The sequence below is a fragment of the Leptodactylus fuscus genome, chromosome 1 (assembly GCF_031893055.1).
Source record: "Leptodactylus fuscus isolate aLepFus1 chromosome 1, aLepFus1.hap2, whole genome shotgun sequence".
NCBI classification, from domain to species: domain Eukaryota; kingdom Metazoa; phylum Chordata; class Amphibia; order Anura; family Leptodactylidae; genus Leptodactylus; species Leptodactylus fuscus.
Window position 1 is genome coordinate 332,375,844 of NC_134265.1, and position 23,746 is coordinate 332,399,589.

General features: G+C 44.0%; 1 protein-coding gene across 1 annotated transcript; it reads left to right on the plus strand.

The window, feature by feature from the left end:
- Positions 1 to 1,922: 1,922 nt before the first annotated feature.
- Positions 1,923 to 23,407, plus strand: NELFA (negative elongation factor complex member A). The gene is made up of 11 exons (XM_075261127.1): positions 1,923 to 2,375; positions 8,097 to 8,268; positions 8,364 to 8,525; positions 11,421 to 11,510; positions 17,252 to 17,382; positions 17,818 to 17,887; positions 18,299 to 18,387; positions 19,602 to 19,713; positions 20,590 to 20,852; positions 21,176 to 21,275; positions 22,394 to 23,407. The coding sequence occupies exons 1-11, from the start codon at positions 2,166 to 2,168 to the stop codon at positions 22,576 to 22,578; spliced, it is 1,584 nt and encodes a 527-aa protein (XP_075117228.1). The 5' UTR covers positions 1,923 to 2,165; the 3' UTR covers positions 22,579 to 23,407.
- The last annotated feature ends 339 nt before the right edge of the window (positions 23,408 to 23,746 follow it).

Consider the following 23,746-nt stretch of genomic DNA (forward strand, 5'->3'; position numbering starts at 1 on the left):
ACTACCACTGCTATTTGGGGCTTAGTAATTGTGCCCCATATTTTTCGTTACGTTTAAGAAAAGAATTTGATAAATTTGTCTAGAAATTTACAGCTGCTTATTTTCTTACATTAAAGGGCTTGTCCGGGATAAATTGGTCTCTCTAACCTAAGCTGAACACCCTCCCCCGCCTACCTTCTAAATTACTGTACCAAAAATCTATAATTACCTAGATGGGAGATCATGTGACCAGGCACATTACCCAATGACTTTCCATTTCCCTGTTTCTAAAAACGGAACATTACCAATACTAGTCCCCTGTTTAGTAAGACTGTCTTCTTGTCCGGATCTTCTGGGCATGGGATAACACTATATCTAGGCCGCCGGCATCTCCTCTTTTTGACGCCTGCCCACACCTGTGCAATACAGCCGGAGTACCAGCTACTGTACATGCGGGCACTCTGGCTCTATTACGCAAACATGGGCACCCAGAAGTGACGTCCCTTGACCAGAAGGTTCTGTCTGGAGGACAGGTAAGTATGATGCATGCCTCCCAACTTTCAAAGAACAGAAAGAGGGACAAAATGTGTGGTGCACACAGTGCACCACAGCAAATTTAGCTCTGCCCACTTTTATGTTGACTCTACCCATTCTCATTCATTTCTCATATGCCCCCACACAGTATAATCCTCCTAGTCACCTGTAAATTATATGTCCCCCCTCCATCTCTCCCAAAGTTTCATATACCCCCTTCATCTTCCCCCCATTTCATGTCCCCCTCCATCTCTGTCCAGTTTCATGTCCCCCCTCCATCTCTTGCCCCCAGTTTCATGTCCCCCCTCCATCTCAGCCCCAGTTTCATGTCCCTCCTCCATCTCTGCCCCCAGTTTCATGTCCCTCTCCTCCATTTCTGCCCCCAGTTTCATATTCCCCCTCCATCTCTGCCCCAGTTTCATGTCCCTCCCCCCCTCCATCTCTGCCCCCAGTTTCATGTCATTCTCCCCCTCCCCTTCATCTGCCCCCAGTTTCATGGGCCCCCTTCATTATGTTCCCCCTCAATGTTTAACACAAAAAAACTCTGATACTCACCTTTCCCTCACTCCCCCTGCAGCTCTCTCCGCAGTCTCACTCACTGAGTTGTAGGCTCGATGTGACGTCATCACATCGCGCCTACACATCCAGGAGCCAGATCGCAGCGGTAAAGCAGGAGTTGTGCTGTAACAGCTCCTGCTTTACTCGCCTATGTATTCCTATGAAACCGGGACATACCTCCCGCTGACCGGGACAGGACACCGAATCCGGGAATGTCCTGCAGAATCCGGTAGGTATGATGATGGGGTGGGAGTTAGTTAGGAAGGACTAACAGCGGGTGAGCTAGCTAGGTATAAAGGGAGGGGGTGTCAGTGGAAAAAGGGGGTGAGAGAGGGAAGTGATGTGAGTCAGCTCTGTGTGTCCCAAAGCATCAGGGTAGTCGTAAGAAAACAGAACATGAAGCTACACCATGTAAACAAATACAGAGAATGCCAGGAACTCTCGGAGAAACACAGAAATCACTCAAAATATTGCTAAAGGTATTTGGGTGCACTTATTAACCCCTTAATAGCACTAATTGACCTTTTTTTAAAAAAAAAATATTTTTTGCCTGGAATACCCCTTTATCAATATCTCATGCCCTATTTAATCCTTTGGTACAAATCACTCCAGCTATCTGCTATCAAATTGCATACAAATGACTTGCAGAGGGGTCACTAATTTGGCACTAAGGATATGGTAGGTACTATATGATGAGAACATCGTATAATGTAGAAAAGGAGTTCGCAAAGTAAAGTATTATGGTCTCAGGGAGAACCCGTCCAACTACAGCGGCATCCACCTTGTTATTAGCGCTTCCTTTTTAGGGAGGCGCTTGAGGATTATGTCAGCCATCTTTAATGAGGGCACCTGACTATGGGCCTCACTGGAGCAGCCTACATGCTTAGACTATAAGTCTTTTGAAGTATCCGGGTATTATGAGGACCCTTCGCCTCTGGCTGAGCTCTGTGAAGACACCACGGAAGCCCCCAGAGTGCCGTCTACAGGTATCGCGAGAACTGGCGTTGGTTTCGATCCCGTCTCTTAGCGCCGGAGGGGGCCTTTTGTAGGTGTCTTCATAAAATGCCTGCTCGGAATGGTTTTCTTTTCTCAAGATGGCGTCGATGAGGGAGAGTGACACCGGCCTGTGGCTTCACAATAAGCTGGGCTCCGCGGACGAGCTGTGGGCGCCTCCCAGCATCGCCTCACTTCTCACCGCGACCGTCATTGATAATGTCCGCCTGTGTTTCCACAACCTGTCGTCCGCCGTCAAGCTCAAGCTGCTGCTGGGGATGCTGCACCTCCCACGCCGCACCGTGGACGAGGTGAGTGTTCCCGAGCTCCTCCGCCCCCCTTCTCCCTCCCTCCTCTGGGCGTGAGCAGGACGGGTACGGACTGAGGCTGCCCGGGGTAAACAGAGAGGCGACGTGTGGAACTACAAGTGCCAGCGAGTCTGTGCAGGCGGGAAGCTGCCCATTACTCTGGCTCAGGAGTTGAATGACCTTTGTCTGCAACTTCACGTGCGATTGTTATTTTATTTTTTGTGGAGAAAAGGGAAATTTGCAAATAAATCTAAATTGAAAATCTAGAAACGGGGTGTGTAAGATAAGGGGGCAATCCAGTAAGGCATTGGACTGGTGCAGTGTCCCATAGACATCAATGGAAAGGCAGAAGCGTCCTTTGCTTTGGGTGTGAGCGGAGAAGAAAAGGTCATTAAGTTGAGAATGAAAATAAAGTTGCTGCTAGTCCTGATTGTCCAAAAAATGTATACAGCTCTTATGCAGAGCTATGTGTCTCCTTGGAACTTGTGTGTGTGGGGCCAGATCCTGCCGTCATACGGAGTCATCTTAAAGGGGCTATACCACTACTGAGACCCCCACTGATCCTCTGAAGGGGGGGAGGGGGGGATATTATCCCCACAGTGGGTGCAGACATGTCCCATTCACCGCAATAGAAGTGCTAGAGATGGCTAAATACAGCACTAAGTAAAACACCCCTTGTTTTTGGACTGTGGAAAGGCTCAGGAGTCGGATCCCCACTGACTGCAACTGTGTCCTCGCTAATATTTTCTGTGACACAACCCTTTAAAGCCTAACTAAACGTTGTCACCTTGATTTTCTGGCAGTATTTGTGTCATGTAGATTATTTCCAGAGATGTCATTGGTAGAAGACAGCTGGGATTAGGATATTTCTGATATATATATATATATATATATATATATATATATATATATATATATATATAGGCAGCTGCGTATAACTATCCTAAGCCTGACTGTGATTTCAACCAGAAATATCTCTGCAAATAACATAGACCTATCACAACCTTAGTGTCATAAGACAGAAGAAAATTTCCTCTTTCGTATGAAACCAACAGCAAGTTTTGAAATGTCCGAGAGAGAACCCTTTGAAGTGACCCTTTGCGCTAACATAACAAATAGTGTTACTCACCTCTCCTGAGGCTTCCTGTTCACTTCCAGTCTTCTGTTTGACATAAGGGACATGATTAGGCTTCATCGTCACTCGGCATTCTGACCAACACGCACCGGCCTGTGACCGCTGACACCCTATCACAGGCTGTAGTGATCCCAGACATTACTCAGAAGACTGAAGAGAACAGGTAGCCATGCTGGAGCCCAGGAGAGGTGACAGAGAAGTAACACTTTGTTAGATTACCTACCCTGGGCCTTCACTGCTTATACTTTGGGGCTTCAAGAAACCGCAGAATATAATAACCGTTTCAGTTGAGATGTGTCTGGTCCGAACGAAACTGCTGGGCCAATCTTGCAGGATGAATCTCGCAAGATTTGCTTGACACCTACACATACTTTAAAAGGGGTGTGCCTTAAAATATTACCTTTAATTGTAATTAAGACAAAATACCTGATCGCAATTTTGATTTAGGTTGTAATTGCTCAGCTCTAATGTGTGTGTGTGTGTATACATACGATATGATATCGTATGTCGATATGATATACCTCTCTAATATATATATATATATATATATATATATATATATATATATATATATATATATTACAGAGATATATCATATATCGCAGGGAAATGATGAAACTAGGGATTTGATAAAATCACAGAAGAGCTAGTTCACACAGGGCGCGGGATGTTGTATCTTGGTCCTGATTCTGACACGGGAAGCCTCGTCAGAATAGAACCAAAATGCGACTGTCGTGGCTTCCTGCTCCGGAGTAGGCCCAAATGAATGGGCCCAGACCGGAAACCCGGCAGTCAGTGTCCGCCCGTGAGTGTCTTCTGGTCTCTGCGTCAAAACCTTCTTTTTTTTTTTTTTAATCCAATGCAAAGTCCTGCATGTCAGACTTTGTGTCCGGTTAAAAAAAAACAAAAACAGTTTCGCTGCAGAGAAGACACTCTCGGGCGGCCACTGACTGCCGGTTTCCATCTCCTGTCCAGTTTCTCAGGCAGAAGACGGAAACCCACAAAGCGGAGACCGGTCGCAGGTGTGAACCTGCCCTTACAATTATATTTTGGATTCAGGAACACTTCTTAAATCTTTGACCTCCAGATTTCCCGCAATCTCACGCAGACTTAGGTTAGTCTGTGGAACTGTCTCGATAAATGTTGTAGCTATATGAAGAGCGTCTCTTATCATTCTAACTGAGGTACCAATTTGGTATAAATGAATGTTTTATATTTTAATGCGATCCCCACAATGTTATTTCCATCTAATGGGCCTGTATCTACCTTAGGTACATCCGCCAAAACTGGGCTAGCTTCACACTACCATTGCCCATAGACTTCTAATATTACTGTGAATACATCCGTAGCGGTATTAGGCTACGTGTGCATGTGCTGGGTCATGGCGCAGGGGGCATATATGGATGATAACTGTATGCTGCCTGATCCTTCACCTGCTATAGGACCTGTGCTGAGTTTTGTCCTGGGCTCATGGACCTATGTTAATTCACAGTCTTGTCTATGGGGCCATAGAAAATACTGACAGCGCGCATCATAGGTTGGCCGTTCAGGACCCTAGGATAGCCACGTTATTTCCCGGCAGTCGCTGTACAGTTCTCGGTGTCTTCAGCAGGTTTCCTAGATGAAAAGATGACAGTCATCATGAGGACAATGTAATGATTTATTTGTGGGAATATTAGTCTCCTTTGCCCTGAGGCCGCTTATACTTGTGTTAGAAGTTTGTTTAGTCTGTTTGCCTCTGCCAGCTCTTCTGATTTATGCGCTGCCACTGGCGAAGCTTCAAGCCATACTATTGTAAAGCGGGCACTCGCTGGGCACTTACACCAGTGTTTGTCTGATTCCCCTACCCGTCCTACGGATAGGCCATAGCAAGGTTTGGGTTTATGGTTTGTCCACAATAGAACCTGTAGGAAGTTAGCATTGATGCACACTCTGGAGAAACCTAATAAGGGGTTGTTCGAAGATTGGACATGGGGGGGGGGGGGTTTGCAATGTCTCCACCCTTGGGTCATGTGATCAGAAGCAGTTTAATTTTCACACCTTCCCTTACGGTTAATTATAACCATCAAATTCATGTTAATCGTGGTCTTTGTGACCAAAATTCCAACAACGTTGATTTTTTTTTTTTTTTTTCTTTTAATTTTCCCACATTTCATGGTTGTGTAAGACTGCAGGTTGCAGCGTGCCCCCCCCCCCCTCCTCCCGACAGTCATTAGATGCAATGTAACCCTGGCCTTGTTGTCACATTTGCAATGACCTAATGCCACAGCACCTGGGTTTTCTGCTACGTTGCACTTCTGTATATTATAGTAACAACCTGGTGCCGAATGCAAAGTTTGACGCAGGAGAGGAAGTTGACAGGTTTCAATCTGTTAAAAATAAGCTTTCAATAGAACTTTCTCTTTGCCCTGTGTGAGTGATGATCATAAACCGTGTCACTTGGGTTTTGATCTGTTATTAACCATATACCATCTTATAACAGTAGAAACTGAGAGGCTACGTGAATGGTGGCGGTACACTTATTATTCTCCATGTTGTTAAATGCAAAGTTCTGAGGTGTAGGAGAGAGACCGTCTGGAGGTTGGGGGTTACTAAATGTCTCCTCACCTCAGCAGTGTTATTTTTTTATGTGTTTTGCAAATTTTGCTGTGTTGTTTTTTTTTTTTTTTGTTTTTTTTTATTGTTTCTTTTTTGAGCCAATCTCCCCCCTCCCACTCCTGATAATACTCGGCTATGGACGAGGACTGTGAGCAGAGGGGGGGGGGTCATCCTCCCTGCTCAGGGTGCATTCACACGGAGTAAAATGGAGTGTATTTTGGAGTGTAATTTTACACGTGTAAAAAATTTATGCGTGTATTTTGGTGCGTTTTTTTACACGTGGCGTTTTTTGGAGCATTTACACATGTAGAAAAACACACTTCTGTAATCGCTCCAAAAAACGCTCCCTAAACGCCACGTGTGTGTGTGTGTGTGTGTGTGTGTGAAAAAAAAAAAAAAAAAAAGCTCCAAAATACGCGCGTAAATTTTTTACACGTGTAAAATTACACTCCAAAATACACTAAATTTTAATCCGTGTGAATGCACCTTCACACTGTACAGCGAGATAGGCGCTGCTGTGCAGAAGGGCGTCCCTGGATAACTGTCAGAAACACCTTTCTGACTGTAAAGTGCTACGGTACCGGAACCAATAGCGCTTTACCCGGGGCACAGATCGGGAAAGCCGACAGTGCGCTGAATTCAGCGCACTGTCAGCTTTCCAGCAGTATATAGAACTGCCTGTGCCTGATCTGATGAAAGGTCCTCTTTAAGTCTAGGAACTGCGCTGCTCCTTTGCCATACAGTGTGGTGCGGCGGATGCAGGTAGTGTAGTGGTGTTTACACATCGTATAATAGGTAAGCAGCATGACTCTTGTTATCTGAAGCTGCGCTGTCTTGGTACAGCTGATCTGCAGGGGTCCTGGCTGTGGGAAGTGGGGCTCTAGTACAGCACTGCTAGAATCTGAGGAATGTTGGATGACCCTTGAGCCCCTTTAATTGGATGACCCTGGAGCCCCTTTAATGAGCCTCTGCTCATGCCCTTCCCATTAGTCACATCAGCTCTCGCCATCACTGGGCAGGTCTCCCAGGTGCCAGCTGCATTGGTTCTTGTTATTCCTGCTTAGACCCAGGATAATACAGAGAGCAGACGCCTCATTGACCAGCCCCTGGGGGATATGATATGTTTGCTATAGCTCTGCTGCTCAGGGATTTAGGATGTTACTCTCCATTGCACCAGCACATGATGAAATGGGAAGAAACCTAAAACGGAAGCCTTGACCCGCCTGGGAATCCTTCTATAGTGAATACTATTACTACTGTATTTATCCTCTTGCATGGCTCATGGATAAGAGAGGCCAAAATCTTACAGAAACCTGTAAAACTTCACGGTATCTGTGTGGCACAGAATCCTCCGGATTAGTAATAGATGCATTACTGCATGTATATAAGCAGCACATGGTACCTGCTGAACAGACACTCGAGTAGAGACCCCATTTAGCAGTAGGTTGGACCTCCATTGGTCCCCAGAACCTCAGCAATGTGTGTGACACACAGAGCTATAGGATCGGGGTGTGCCAAGAAAACCTTCCCCGCACAGGAAGGGTTCATCAGTTCATGCCACTTGTGCCAAAGTCTGACCCTCCCATCCGCATGGTGCTACAGAAATCTGAATTTCCCTGACCAGGCCATGTTTCTCCATTGCTCAGTCATACAATTTTTGCCCACTGGAGTTATGTATTTCAATACCAAGAAGCCCCATCGGTCATGTCTTGCTGTTCCATATTGTACAATCGCAAATTGAACACAATCTGAGGTTTTGTGTTGTTTTTTTTAAAATCCTGATTCTGGCCATCAAAACCTCTAAATTATGGATTTGCCCCCGTTGGGAGGAGTTGCATGGGGGGGGGGGGTTCACCCCTTTAAGGTGATGGCTGTAAGTAAGGATTGCTGGCTATATAGTGTTACCCTGTCTATCTGAAGGTTCACAATGTGAATGTTGGGGAGCAAACTCCTTGGACCTTCAGTAACTCTTCTGACGTTCTGTCTTACAGATGAAGATGGCATTAACCGAGATTATTCAGCTGGCCACACTGGACTCTGACCCCTGGATTTTGATGGTGGCGGACATCTTAAAATCCTTTCCAGACACTGGTTCTTTAAACCTGGACCTAGAGGAACAGAACCCAAATGTGCAGGATATATTAGGAGAGCTCAGAGAAAAGGGTAGGTTGAAATGCTTGGTGTCTTGGGTGGACAAAGTCTGCTTTCACTTTACAATCTTTAACCATGATTTTTTTTTTTTTTTTCTTCTAAACCAGTGAGTGAGTGCGAGGCCTCCGCCATGCTACCCCTGGAATGTCAGTATCTAAACAAGAACGCCCTCACCATGCTGGCCGGACCACTGACTCCTCCTGTCAAACATTTCCAGCTAAAACGGAAGCCAAAAAGTGCCACCCTCCGAGCGGAGCTCCTACAGAAGTGTAAGTATGCGACTAGAAGAGCGCGTCATAGAGATAAATTCTTCTTGGGAATGGCATGGGCTCGTAAAGATTTGCATTATGGCTCTATGACGTTTCATGTGCTCGGGGTCTTAACCCTTTCCTGACATCCGCCGTAATAGTACGGCGCATGCCGGGTGTGTAACTATGATGACCGCCATAGCTGCCGGGTGTCTACTGCTTTACGCAGTAGACAACCGGCGCTAATGTCTCCGATCAGTCCCCGGACCGATCGGAGCAATTAACTCTTTCGGCACCTCGGTCCAAGCTGACCGAGGCGCCATTTTCCCAGCGGCGCGTGGGTGCCGCCATTTTCCTGGTGATTGCCGGCACCCGGAGTAAGCCCCAGGGCTGGCGTCTCGTTACTGTGACAGCCGGGAGCCTTGTGAAGACTCCTCGGCTTGTCATTACATTGCTTCTATAGCAGGCTATGCTACATAGCCTGCAATAGAAGTGTCGGTACATTGCAATGCATTAGCATTATATTGCATTGTGTTAGTAAAAGTATTAAAAATTCAAATCACCTTCCTTTCCCTAGAACACATATAAAAGTAGTTAAATACTGTGAAACACATACACAATAGGTATCCCTGTGTCCGAAAATGCCCGCTCTACAAATCTATAAAAATATTTTTCCTGTTCCGTAAACGCCTTAGTGGGAAAAATAGTCAAAAGTGCCAAACCGCTGTTTTTTTTCACTGTTTTAAGTCTGATAAAAATTTGAATAAAAAGTGGTCAAAGCAAAAGCATTTCCCGAAAATGGTAGAACTAAAAAGTACACTCGGCCCCGCAAAAAAAGACGCCCTATACATCCCTGTACACTGACGTATAAAAAAGTTACGGGTGTCAGAATATGGCGACTTTTAGAAAAAATGTATTTATTTATTTTTGTAGATTGTGAGCCCCACATAGAGCTCACAATGTACATTTTTTCCCCCCTATCAGTATGTCTTTTTGGAATATGGGATGGAAATCCATGCAAACATGGGGAGAACATACAAACTCCTTGTGGATGGTTTTTTGCCCTTGGCAGGATTTGAACACCAGGACCCAGCGCTGCATGGCTGCAGTGCTAACCACTGAGCCCTGACTTTTAGGGAAAAAAAAAAAATTAATACAGTTTTGGATTTTTGTTAAGGGGTTAAAATGTAAATAAAACCATATAAATTTGGTATCCCCGGAATCGTAACGAAACACAGAATACAGGGGATATGTCATTTTGGTTGCACAGTGAACGCCGTAAAACCAAAGCCCGTAAGAAAGTCGCAGAAATGCATTTTTTTTTCTTCAAATCCATCCCATTCTGAATTTTTTCCCTGCTTCCCAGTACATTATATAGAATAATTAATGGCGGCATCATGAAGAAAAATTTGTCCCGCAAAGATTAAGACCTCATATGGCTCTGGGAGCGGAGAAATAAAAAAGTTATGGGGTTTAGAAGGAGGGGAGTCAAAAATGAAAAACGAAAATAAAAAAATGCCATTGGCGGGAAAGGGTTAAAGGGGTCTCTCAGTTAGAACAAGCTACCCCCTATACCAAGGATATGGGGTAACCGGCTGATCGAAGGCTGTCCCCTGTATTGTAACTGGAATAACCTTTTTAAAGACGTATATATCCATTTTCAAAACCATTTTTACTGCAACTTTGGTCATTATTGAAGAGGTCTCATTATTTGTACAGCTCCTGTGCGGATCAGTGTGTCTCCGTGGTAAAAGACAACAGCCCCTGTGTAGTCTGAGTCTGAATTATTATTATTATTTTTTTTATTTTATTTATATAGCACCATTAATTGCATGGTGCTTTACATTCTGAATGCAAAGTGGGGGACAAAAGGGGTTAATCATGGGATGTTTGTTACCGTGGAGATGTATAATTTTGCTTAGGTGCTTTAGACACTTAATTATAGGCCATTTTCATATTCATTTTGGAGGCAGTGACACAATAGAATAAACAAAAAAAATTAGTCTATATAAAGTTAGTGAAAATTGGATTTAAAGGGGTTTTCCATAATTTTAACATTGACAACCTATCCGTAAAGTAGTGTGTAGTTGTGTCATGTGGATGGTGGATGAGTGTCCTAGTGTTAAGTCTCCCAATGATCAGGGAGACGGGGAGAGACAGTCCCTATAAGGTTCCTTGTGAATGGCGTGTCGGTCTGCTTGTGTGGACGGTGCTTTGTTCACTTCTATGGGGCTGCCAGGACTGTAATCTCCAGCAATGCCTGCAGGCCCATGGAATCGGGTCACAACAATACACTGGTGCTCCATTCACATGGAGGACTTGGGGTGACTATAGTTCCCTCATCCTGATCATTGGGTATTCAGACTCCAGGTCCCCAGCCATAGCGGCACATCCGTATCAGATCAGCGGCGCCCCATTGATTGGCTGGCTGAAGAGGCTTCGGCGTTCACATGCGTGCTGCAACCTCTGTAGTATTTACCAGGCAGGGTGTACATGGTTTACATTCTGTGCCTGATACTGCAGCTTGGCTCATTCACTTGAATGGGACTGAGCTGCAAACAGACCACTTGATAAATGATTGTGATGTCACATGGTTTACGCAGTGGAGGCAGCACTTGCAGGGGCACTGCACAGGTAAGCAGCAGATCTGTGGGTATCCTGGATATGACTCCCACTCCTCAGATATCGGGGACCCATCCTGTAATATACAAGTATCTCCAGCAGCCCCCCATTTAGCTGTGTCCTTACAAGGTTCTACATTTCACTTTCATTGTATTGTACTTGGTCACACAATGAATCTGCCACATGTGTCCTTTACGCCATATTTGTGTATGTGAAAAAACTTTCCCCATTATCATTTGTTTTGTTTTCTCGATACTCTTACGTGTCATTGAAATCTGCTCTTTAACTTTCCAGCCACAGAAACCGCCCAGCAACTTAAGAAGACGGCGGGCGTGCCATTCCACTCCAAAGGGAGGGGCCTGGTTAAAAAACTGGATACCACAAGTGAGTCCGATTTACCACGAATTGATATACATTGTGATTAACCCTATAGAGACACAGCTCAAAAGTGACTTGAGGACCAGGCCTCTTTTTTCAAAACTGACATGTGTCACTTTAAATGGCAATAACTTTGAGACGCTTTAACTTACACAAGTGATTCTGAGATTGTTTTTTCGTAACACATTGTACTTCATGTCAGTAGTAAATTTTTGTCAATATGTTTTGTCTTTCATTATGAAAAAATAGGAAATTTGGTGAAAATTTTGAAAAAAATGCAGTTTTCAAACTTTGAAATTGCAAGCCTTTCAAATAGAAATCCATACTACCCAAATTTTTTCATAAATATAATTAACCATGTCTCTGATTTATGTAGCAATCAAATTTTAATCACCCTTTCATTTTTTTCAGATATTATAAGGCTTACAAGTCAAGCAGTAATTTTCCAAATTTTCAAGAAAATTTCCAAAACACATTTTTCAAGGGACCAGTTCAGTTCTGAAGGGTACTTGAAAGGCCTCTCTAATAAAACCCCCCGAAAATCACTCCATTCTAAAAACTGCACTCTTGAAAGAATCCAAAACAGCAGTTAGAAAGTTTCTTAACCCTTTCAGCATTTCACAACAATTACAACAAAATGGAGGAAAAAATTTACATTTTTCAATTTCTGTCACTAATATATTCATTTAGCCCTAGAATTTACACATTTACTAAGGTTTAAAGGAGAAACTGCACACCACATTTTGTTACACAATTTCTCCCGAACACGATAATACCCCATATGTGCTGGTACCCTAATGTACGGGCACACGATCGCTCTCAGAACGGATGGAGCGCTAATTGGATTTTGTAGGCCAGATTTTGCTACAATACTTTTCAGGCGCCATGTCCCGTTTGCAAAGCCCCCAAGGTGCCAAAACAGTGGAAACCCCCAAAATGTCACCCCATTTTGGAAACTAGACCCCTCAAGGAATTTATCAAGGGGTATAGTGAGCCCTTGGACCCTACAGGTGTTTCACAGATTTTTTTACCATTGAGATGTGAAAATGAAAAATTACTTTTTTTTATAATAAAATGTCACTGTAGCCCCAAATTTTTCATCTTCACAAGGGGTTAAAGGAAAAATTGCACCCCACATTTTGTTACAAAATTTCTCCCGAACACGACAATACCCAATATGTGCTGGTACCCTAATGTACGGGCACACGGTCGCTCTCAGAGCAGATGGAGCGCTAATTGGATTTCGTAGGCCAGATTTTGGAACAATACTTTTCAGGCACCATGTCCCATTTGCAGAGCTCCCAAGGTGCCAAAACAGTGGAAACCCCCAAATGTGACCCCATTTTGGAAACTATACCCCTCAAAGAATTTACTAAGGGGTATAGTGAGCACTTTGACCCTACAGGAGTGTAACAGAATTGGCCCAACAAAAGGAAAAGTGACATTTTTTGCTATAAAATGTTGCTTTAACCCCAAATTTTGCATTTCCACAAGGGGTTAAAAGAGAAAATGCACCCCAAAAATTGTCAAGCATTTTCTCCCAACTACAGAAATGCCCCTTATGTGGATGTAAAGTGATGTATGGGCACACTGTAAGGTCCAGAGCTGAAGGATCGCTATTGGGATTTTAGAGGGCAAATTTAGCTGAAATCTGTTTTAGGCACCATGTTGCATTTGGAGAGCCCCTGAAGTGCTAGAACAGTGGAACCCCCCTCCCCAAATGACCCCATTTTGAAAACTAGACCCCTCAAGGAATTTATCAAGGGGTTTAGTGAGCACTTGGACCCTACAGGTGTTTCACAGATTTTTTTTTACCATTGAGATGTGAAAATGAAAAATTACTTTTTTCCAATAAATCGTCCATTTAGCGCCATATTTTTAATTTTTACAAGTAGTTAGAGAATTAAAAGCCCCCCAGTTTGTCACACAATGTCTCCTGAACACGGCAATACCCCATATGTGGCCATAATCTGCTGTATGGGAACATGGCGGGGCTCAGAATGGAAAGAGGGCTATTTGGCTTTTGAGGGCAGTTTTCTGGTGCCATGTCGCATTTGCAGAGCCCCTAAAGTACCAATACAATGGAAACCCCTCAAAAGTGACCCCATTTTAGAAACTACACCTGTCAAGGAATGAATCAAGGGGTATTATCATTTTGAGCCTAAAAATGCTTCCCAAAAATTAATGTACAAAATGAAAATTTTAATTTTTAAAGAAATCTGCCATTTCGGTGCCCAATACGTTGCACCCACTTCGTGTTGTCAGAGACCTGCACTCCAAAAACTATTAAGTGGGCCATCCTGAGGGGCAAAAAATTATATATGTGGGTGTAAACTGCTGCTTGGGCACATAGCAGGGCTCAGAAGGGAAGGAGCACTGCGCTTTTTAGCTTTTGGGGTACAGATTTAGAGGGACTTTCTGGGTGCCATGTTGTTTTTGCAGAGCCCTGGAGATGCCAATGAACTGGAATTCCCCAAGAAGTGACCCCATTCTGTAAGGGCAATTTTAGGGTCTCTGCAAAAGTGTCATGGCATCCAAAAAAAAACAAACAAACCGTCTAAGTCTGTGCTACAAAAACCCAATAACCCTTCTTCCCTTCTGTGTCTGGCTGTGCCCTAATATCAGTTTATACCCACATATGACATTACGTGCATTATCCGGGGTACACCAGTATCATACATGTGTCATATATGTGGCATAAAATGCAGTTTGGGCACACAGCAGGGCGCAGAAGGGAAGGAGCGCTGTGTGGCTTTTGGAGCGCAGATTCAGATGTTTGGTATCTGAACGCCATGTCATGTTTGTAGAGCCTGTAGGGTACCAGAAAAGTGGATTCCCCAAAGGTGTGACCCCAGTTTGAAAACTGCACCCCTCAAAGAATTTATCAGGGGGTGTAGTGAGTATTAGTATCCCAGACGTGACTGCACAGCGGATGGCGAAGAGTGAATATATAAGCTGTGCGGAGGACATTGCAAACACCGAATTTCCTACTAGGTCCCAGTAGCTCCTATAATTGGGGGAGTCACTCTGGGGGTCACTTTGGGGTCACTTCTGGTATATTTTCCCTCGTAAGCTCTAAATCTGGGGTGTCCCCTGATATTCGCTCGCACAGCTTATATATTCCCTTCCTGACGCTGCCAGTTGTATTCTAATGATTTGGCGATTTTTGCGGGTTTTTATTCTTGCATTACTAGATGCTATATTTTCTTTACTTTTCTGGTGACGCAGCCATATAAGGGCTTGTTGTTTGCGGGATGAGATGTATTTTGTAATGACACCATTTTTGGGTGCCTACAACTTACTGAATACATTTTATTAACTCTTTTTTTTGCTGGATTTAAATAAAAAAAATCAATTCCGGTATTGCGTTTTACCTTGTAAATTTTTCGCCATGCAGCGTACAGTATAAGTAACATATTATCTTTATTCTGTGGGTCGGTACTGTTACGGCGATACCTCATTTATATTATTTTTTTATGCGTAACTAATTCTGCAGAACAAAAACACATTTGGAGACATAAATCAATGTTTTTTGCATCGCCATCTTCTGAGAGGCGTAACATTTTTATTTTTTGGTTGACAGTGTTGGTTGGGGGCTTATTTTTTGCGGGACAATGTGTGCTTTTTATTGGCACTGTTGTGAGGTGCATTTGACTTTTTGATCACTTTTTATAGCACATTCTGTAAGGTGAGATGGCGAAAAATCACTACTTCCGGCGGGTTTTTTCCGTTTTTTTTTTTCCGTCATTCACCGTGTACATTAAATATTGTTTCAGTTTTATTGTACAGATTGTTACGGACACGGCGATACCAAATATGTATTGTTTTTATTAATTTTTAGTTTTTTTTTTATACATTTTCTATAGAAAAAAAGGGTTTTTGGGGCTTGATAACTTTATTAATTGTTTCAAAACACTTTTTTTTTTTTCCACTTTTTTTTTTTAACTTTTTCATGTGTCCCTATGGGACACTTGCATGAGTGAAGCTTGCATCACTGATCCTGTTTACAGAGTGAGTCACAGGCTTCAGTAAGAGCCTGCACGTTATCACTCTGTAAACAGGAAGTGAAGCTCGGCTCGTGCAGACGGACTGGACAGCTTATCTTCAGGAGATCCCGCACAGGATAAGAAAGGTAAGTGGGACTCAGGACTGCCAGGGGTGACTAATCAGACCCCTGGCTACATGGTAGGGATACCAGCACCCCCCGATCTCGCAGCGGGGGGTGCCGGGGATCCCTACAAGATCGGGCAACCCGTTGTTTGCCGTGATCATGTTTGATCACGGCAATCAACGGGTTAAAACCCAAAATCAGCACTCATGTCTGATGGAGGGGGATGGAGCAGGCTGTTAGGTGTCAGATACAACTAACACCTGCTCCAAGAACGCCCGCACTGCGCTGCGGGGATTGTTTACATCCATGTGGTACTATTACCACATCGGTCGTGAAGCACTAGACATCCATGTGGTAATAGTACCACATGGGTCGGGAAGGGGTTAAAGCCATGTTGACATGGCCGTAATATATTAAATGTTATGTATGATGGTCGTACGTGCTGTCCCTACTGCTGCTCAGATGATCCAAACTAGTCGCATCATAGGGAACTACAGGGCTGTCTGTTTTGGGTCAATAGACTCTTATTCTGGATGGGATTTACAGCCATAGTACAGATGTGTTATGGCCATGTGAATGTGGTCCTGCACCTTATCTGCCAGGTATTAGCAAATGTGCTTTAGGTCCATTCTCAATTCTCATTGTACCTTTATTCCTGAGAAGTAAAGGGATATTTTGGGCTAAAATATGTCCTTAGACTAGGTCATCGATACCATATAAGTGGGGGTCTGATCAGCTGATACACAGAGAATGCAGCAGGAAGCAGACAGCGCTGTTCTCCGTGTAGTGTCCAGCTCAGTTACTGCAGCTTTGCTGCCATTCACATGAACAGCTGCAGTAACTCCGTTTCTCCACTACACATAGAACAGCGCTATCGGCTTCCTGCTTCATTCTTTGAGCGTAAGGTGCAAAGAACAATCTGACCTCTCGAATCTGATATTAGTAATCCCGTCATCAGTAATTTTTAGCCCCGAAAACCCCTTTAATTCATGGATCTCATGTAAGGCTCATGCAGACAATGGTTGTGCAGCCTCTAATACTGAACACTTTACATCCCTACCCTGTTTGTAGAAGGATAAAGACATTTACTTAATGATGGAATTATGTATACAATCATATGCAAATTAGATTACCTCCTTTGGGGAAGGGGGGGGGGGCGAGACCACTATCACCTCCATTTTGGAAGGTAGAAATCCTCTAAATCAATAACGGACTTTTGAAGTGGTCTAACAACATGACTTGGGATAGAAGACAAACCAGAGAAACACTCTTCCTTTTTCAAGGCAGGAGCTTATCTGCATATTTTTTCCCCAAATCCCCAGGGGAGCATGCCTAATATTTCCATCTCCTTACACCTACAGGGTACCTGTAAAATATGACTTTGTACATTTCTAAATGGAATATATGACTATCTGTATACAGGCAACCCGTGTTGGAACTGTGTAATACTGCATTTCTCCTGTGGCGGCGCTGAATACTCACTGATGCATTCCCAGATTACTGCCGATCACTCAGCTTCAGCAGTGAGGCAGCCGGTGCGAAGATAGTCAGGGAAGCTACTAACAAAGAAGGATTACCCTAAAGAATTGTGATGCTATTTGGCCAAAGTTTATAAGGTTCTTCTTTCCCATAACAGCTCCTCTAAAGGGTATACCAAAGCAGGCACCATTCAGAAGCCCAACAACCCCAAGCGTGTTTAGTCCTACTCCCAACAGGACGCCTATTGCACCCTCCAGGACGCCTCTGCGGAGAGAAAGAGGAGTAAAGGTATGTGTAGTAGTTACCTGTAGGCCCCATGTACACAACAGTGGGGCTGAGCTGTCAGCGGGATACAATCGGATCACATGCGGAGTGACATCTGAGTGCGTTCACGTTTATGGGGGCTTCCGATTCATTCTGTTCCGATGATGCAGATGATTATAGAGCTGGTCCTATCCTGCTCCATGTCATCAGAGCAGAATGGATCAGAAGCCCCATAGAGGTGAGGGCATCACTGAGTGCCATCTGAGTGCATGACTTCGAGCCACACTTGGTCATGTGCATGGAGTCTTATTCTTTTGCTATTTTTATTATGGTGTTTAATATCCCTGGAGTCCTTGTTCGTTTTGGAAAAATGTCCCATTTTGTATCGTCTTCCTTCTCAAGTTTCTGGTCATGATTCCCGCATATGTTCATCATGATATATATATTTTTTTTGTATAGCTTTTGGACATTTCTGAGTTGGACATGGTAGGAGCAGGGAGAGAAGCCAAGAGAAGAAGAAAGACTGTGGGTGAGTATCAGGCTTGCAGACTTGTATATGCAAAGTACACAAACTCTCCTGTAGTGCCGCCTTATTCAGTACAGGTAGCCAGAATGTTATAGGATGGCCTAAGCAAGGGAAAAACGGGCTCAAGTCCAGATCTCCTTAATCTGATACAAAAAATAGAGACGTTTCCAAATACTGCTTTAGGATTTGGGACCTTTACTTTCAGAGAGGAATATGGCACCTCACATGGTAGACTTCTTTCTCTGTAGTACACAATGCACGTGGGCTTGGTGTTGCATAGGGTTTTAGTACCAGAGTCGTGCCCTTATCGGTGTTCCTATATTCTGTCCAGCAGCTAGTTGGAATACATCTTGAGATCTATATTGACGTGTGGGCTTCTTGGCATGTTTAATACATCAACCCTTTTACTTCTAGAAACTGACGTGGCCGAGAAGCCACCAAAAGAAGAAACTGTTGTGGAAAGTGCAACCCCCGATTATGCTGCTGGCCTGGTCTCTACACAGGTAACCTTCCCCAACACCTCAGCACTTGGCTTATACTCTGACATTACTATTATTAGCTGTAATGTACTGTGCAACGTTTTAGGCATGTCAAGGGAAAATGCTGCGGAGTAAGAATGCTTTCAGAAATAGAAGGGTTAATGGTTTATTTTTTTTGTCTATGAACAAAATGAAGTGATTGAAGAAAATACAAATCTAAACCCCTTCAATATTTGGTGTGACCTTTACCCTTTGGAGAATGGGTCCTGGAAGTGATGATACGGCCCCCACAGATATAGCTCAGATCGTCATCATCCAGTCTGTCTGGGATGATGTGAAGAGACAGAAGGATTGGAGCAAGTCTACATCCACAGAAGGTCTGTGCTTAGTTCTCCAAGATGGCGGGAACAACCTCCCTGCTGAGTTGTGCCAAAAACTGCAAGTACTGAGAAGAACTGATGGAGGGCAAAGGTCACACCAAATATTGATGGGATTCATATTTCTCTTTTTATTCAGTTTGTTTTGCTAACTGACAGAAATCAACTATTAACCCTTCTGTTCCTGAAAGCAGTTTTTCTATGCAACTCCCCCCCACACACACACACTCACATACACACACATACATACATACATATACACACACTCACACACACACAAAACTTTTGCACAGCGTTGGGCATACCAAGGGGTTAAACTGTCTACTAATAGTACATGGGCAATGGTTATGGTATACCATAGTACCCCAAAATCTGGCTGGAGAGCTTAAATATATTGTTAGCTGTCTGCCCATGCAAGATATGGGTGTCTCAGTCTCTCTCCATTTGATTGCCTGGATTGCAGCACTCATAGGGTTAAATCGTGCAGCTCCATGGTACATCTCCTCTCCACTTTACAGCTGAGCTGTGTTTTATAGCCATTGGCCGGCTTCTGTTGGCATGGCCATATACTCGCCCTGCGTGTCACTCACGAGCATACTTGCCACACGCCATTGCCATGTTAAAGCCCCAATGTGGAGTTATCAGATTTTACTTCATGTACTTCAAGAGGTTAAGTTTTTAATGTAGTTGCCCCCCGATCGCGGTTTTCTATGGCAGGATTCGTTTTGCTGCTTTCTGTCACCTCTCTTGTGGTATAAGAACTGTATTAGATGATCCGTTACCTGTAGTTTTCTATGTAATAAATGACTACAATATGAGACTAATGTGCGGTTCCTCTTCCTACCACGAACTGACTTGCAGAAAATCGGTACCCTTAACAATGAGAGCGCCCTTCCATCTACGAGCTACCTGCCAGCTACTCCCAGTGTGGTGCCATCGTCCTCCTACATCCCTGCGTCTGAGGCTCAGCAAGGTAAGTCACTAGCCTAGGGATAGGATTACATAGTGTTGCCGGGTAGGCAGCTCCTCTGTCGTCCACTACATATCGTTACTTCCCTTCAGGGTTCCAGATCCTTTTTTTTCAGTAATAAGCGAAGGCCAAAAACTGACCTGAAATCCAGCCATGTATCTGAACACTTCAAGCTAACAGGATGCAGACTGCAGGGAATGAGCTTTCTGAGGTTATCCCCCTCCCTCCTCTTACAGCCACCACAAAGTAATACCTCACTAGCAGTTAGGGTTATATATTAATAGTCTCATTTACGTTACTCTTTGTGCATTCATTTGCCTACCATTAATGTTAATGACTCGCTGTTTAGTGTTACATGAGGTTTTATAGCGCACAACTTAGCTGATAGTGCAGATATATTTAAGGCTAGTGCACTGGACCATGTCATATACAGAGCCATATACACAATATATTAAAAGGGTTTTCTGGCCCCAAATCGATAACAGATCTATCCTGTAGATAGATGATCTGTCTAGGTCTGACAGCTGAACCCGCACAGATCATCTGCTCAAGCTCCTAGTGGATGAGTGGCAGAGCAGCCCCGTCCATTGCATAGCGATAGTTTTGGTGAAGTCCTGCACCGTTCCTGTTACTTGACTAGAAGCCTTGCTGCACGCACTGCTCATCTACACCTTACTAGAACATATGAGCTGTATTCTGTCCAGGTGTCAGACCCGACACATCACATACCGATGACCTATCCTATGGAGAGCTCATCAGTATGAAGATTTGATTTGGGGCTGACCACTCCTGTAAGTAGTGGTCAGTTTGCTGGTGGATCGTGTATCCACTCATGAAGTGACATGTTGGACTTACTGGCTTGTCTTTGTGTTTTTGTAGCTGGGTCTGTCCGGGAAGCTTTGCAGACGACGAGGCAGACAGAGGAGCCCACAACTCCAAATAACGCCCTTCCTGCTCAGTTTAAACAGCGCACACCAATGTACCATAGCAATCCCAATGCCCCCGCTACCACTCCAACACCTGCAGCTACTCCTACCTCTCCACTGACACCGACTGCACCTCAGGTGGCAACGCCAGCCACTCAGGCTCCTCAGATTACTACTCAGACACAAGCTCAGCCCAAGAAGAACCTGTCCCTTACAGTAAGTACAAGCCTCGTCTGTGTGTACTCGCATTTCAACAGCCTTATGAGACGTCAAGTCACCTATTAATACAACTACTGTGGGTAGCTGCAAGAAGAGCAGAGAATGTAGGCCTGCTGGGAGATGTAGTTCCACAACAGCTGGAGTACTGAAGGCTGCCTACCCCTTGCCTTTGGCGACCATGTAGTGTGTGATGGATTTGGGCATCTAAAGAGCCTAAAATGCTACACGAATTTTAATGCACAATGGTTACCCGAGACCTGGGATTGGTCCAGGCCTGTGTTCATGGTTTTCATGTGTGCATGTATGTTATCTGTTCACAGAGGGAACAGATGTTTGCCGCACAGGAAATGTTCAAGACAGCAAACAAGGTTACAAGACCCGAGAAGGCTCTAATCTTAGGCTTTATGGCTGGATCAAGAGGTAAGTCCCATGCCTGCGTTTAGGTAGGTGAAATACATGTGGGGATATTTTGGCACCAATCACATGGGTTTCTGCAAGACACATTCAATTGAGAGGTCACAAATTTCTGCAACAATAACAAAGGAGCAATAAAGTACAGTTTGTAACAAAAAAAAAAAAGTTATGTGTGTGTGTGTGTGTGTATATATATATATATATATATATATATATATATATATATATATATATATATATATATATATATATATATAATCTCTTTCTAATCAATAACCGGTCAGTGAGGGTCTGACATCCACCCCCTCCTCCACTCTTGCTTCATCCATTGGGCCTGCACAGTGTATGGAGCTGGAAAGGAGACAGCTCTGTACACTGTATAGTGCCAATGCTGGGGTGCACCAGTCTAATATAGATGACCTATGTATGGCATCTAGGCTAATTCTTTAATAGTCCCATAATCCTTTAGGACAACCCCTTTATCTATATGCTGGAATTCCATAGGTGAATAGATGTGCACCAAACCATAAAGCTACTTGTGTTTTTCCGCATATTATCCCTGTTTTGTGATGCAATTTTTGGCAAAGCAGTATTTGCAGATGAAATGTGTTTTTTAGTATATTGCACCAAAGTAACCGAAATACTGGGGCAGATCATTGTAAACCCTGTGTGGTATCGGACAGTACACTAACTGGCTTATTAAAGGGTATGGCCAGGACTGGATGTTGATGACCTATCCTTAGGATACGAGATCTGTACATCCAAAGAGCAGCTGTTTGGAGCACATTGTACTGATGCAGAACCTGCCCATGCCCAAAACAGATGAATGGGGGGGGGGGAACGGACGAGGGGACGACCCCTGCTGATCTGATACTGATGGTGTATACTTGGTCCTGTACAACCCTGATCTCTGATATGACTGCACATGAGCAGTAAACCTGCAGAATGAATGAATGGCCTTGTTTGGGTGGGCGAGGTGATCTCCTTTTTGGTTCTTTCTTTCTTCCTTACTATTGATGTCCATGTATTGGTCTTTGTCCTCTCCCTTATTCCTTCGGTCACCTCTTAGCTGTATACTCTCTTTCCTGTTTGCCTTCTAATGTAAATGTTTGTCCCTTGCGCAGAGAACCCCTGCCCAGAACAAGGCGATGTCATCCAGATAAAGCTCAGCGAATACACAGAGGTCATACCGAAAGGAGACGGCACGGGCAGCACCACAATGATCGTAGACACGGTTTTTGAAATGAACTATTCCACCGGCAAGTGGACCAAGCTAAAAAAATACAAGCCCCTGACCAATGTCTCATAGGGGGCGGGGGAGGGTGATTCTAGGCAAGAAACTATGGACCAAAAATAAGACTTGTAAATGGGGATCTTGATATAACAATCACCATCTGGGGGACGACTATGCGCTGGAGGACCATTCGGAGAGGTGGGGCGTTGTGCTGTCCATGTCAATGGTTATTTCCTCACCGGAACGAAAGACGATTGACCTGAATGAGAAACGCGTGGCCAGTTTTGTATCATTAAAACCTATTTTAAACTGAGTTCTACAATCACAATGCAGATCCTCTTGGTGGAAACAGACTTTTTTTTTTGTTTTTATTATTATCCAGTATCCTGTGGATCACCATGATTTTTCTAGGTGGAAAAAATGGTGACGTGCACCATTCAGCATTGGGGTGGGGGAGGGGTGCCTTTCTCCATTTTTATCTGCAGTATTTCAAAAGGGTAACATGCAAGTATTCGGACATGACAAGGCCTCGAGGTCAAGCCTACTGTAATCTCCTGTAACCTCGCTCTTCAGATTTTATTTTTTAAGTCTCCTAGCGTGTGAACGTCTCAGTGCTGGCCATTGGGGGTTGACACAACCGCTGTTTTGCTTCTTTTCTGCTTTCTGCAAGATTTTTTGTTTTTCCCTAGTTTAGTACAATCAATGGGAAGAGGGGATGAGGAGGGTGCTTAGTTCTGTCATAGATGTGGAGTCCAAGATGCATTAATAAAACGGAGGTGTTCTTGTCTGTCTTGAGAGAAGAGTGAGGCTGCGGTGGGTTTTCTTATTGTATTAAAATGGGTGCCAAGTTGTTCACAATCCAGTTTCAGTAACCTTTGTATTAGATTTGATCAATCACTTATCTGACTGTACATCTGATGGCCGTCACCATGTTATTCGTCACTATGGTACGTCTGAGGATAGACAAGTGCTTCACTTCACCGATGGAGGGCTCTGGGTGACAGCCATTGACATCTAGCCGAAAGTCAGTCAAAATGGCTGTGAAAAATGTATCAAACAGTGGATAAGTGATTAAAAAGTGTCAAGTCGGGGCAACACTGTGGCTCAGTGGTTAGCACTGCCACCTTGCAGTGCTGGAGTCCTGGGTTTGAATCCCACCAGGAACATCATCTGCAAGGAGTTTGCATGGATCTTCTCCTATTCTGTAAAGACATACTGTGCCAAGATCATTGGAACCCCCCCT

Coding starts and splice junctions, on each gene's coding strand:
- NELFA (XM_075261127.1), top strand. CDS start 2,166: ATGGCGTCGATGAGGGAGAGTGACACCGGCCTGTGGCTTCACAATAAG. Junction 8,526..11,420: donor AGCGGAGCTCCTACAGAAGT/GTAAGTATGCGA, acceptor TTAACTTTCCAG/CCACAGAAACCGCCCAGCAA. Junction 11,511..17,251: donor TAAAAAACTGGATACCACAA/GTGAGTCCGATT, acceptor TTCCCATAACAG/CTCCTCTAAAGGGTATACCA.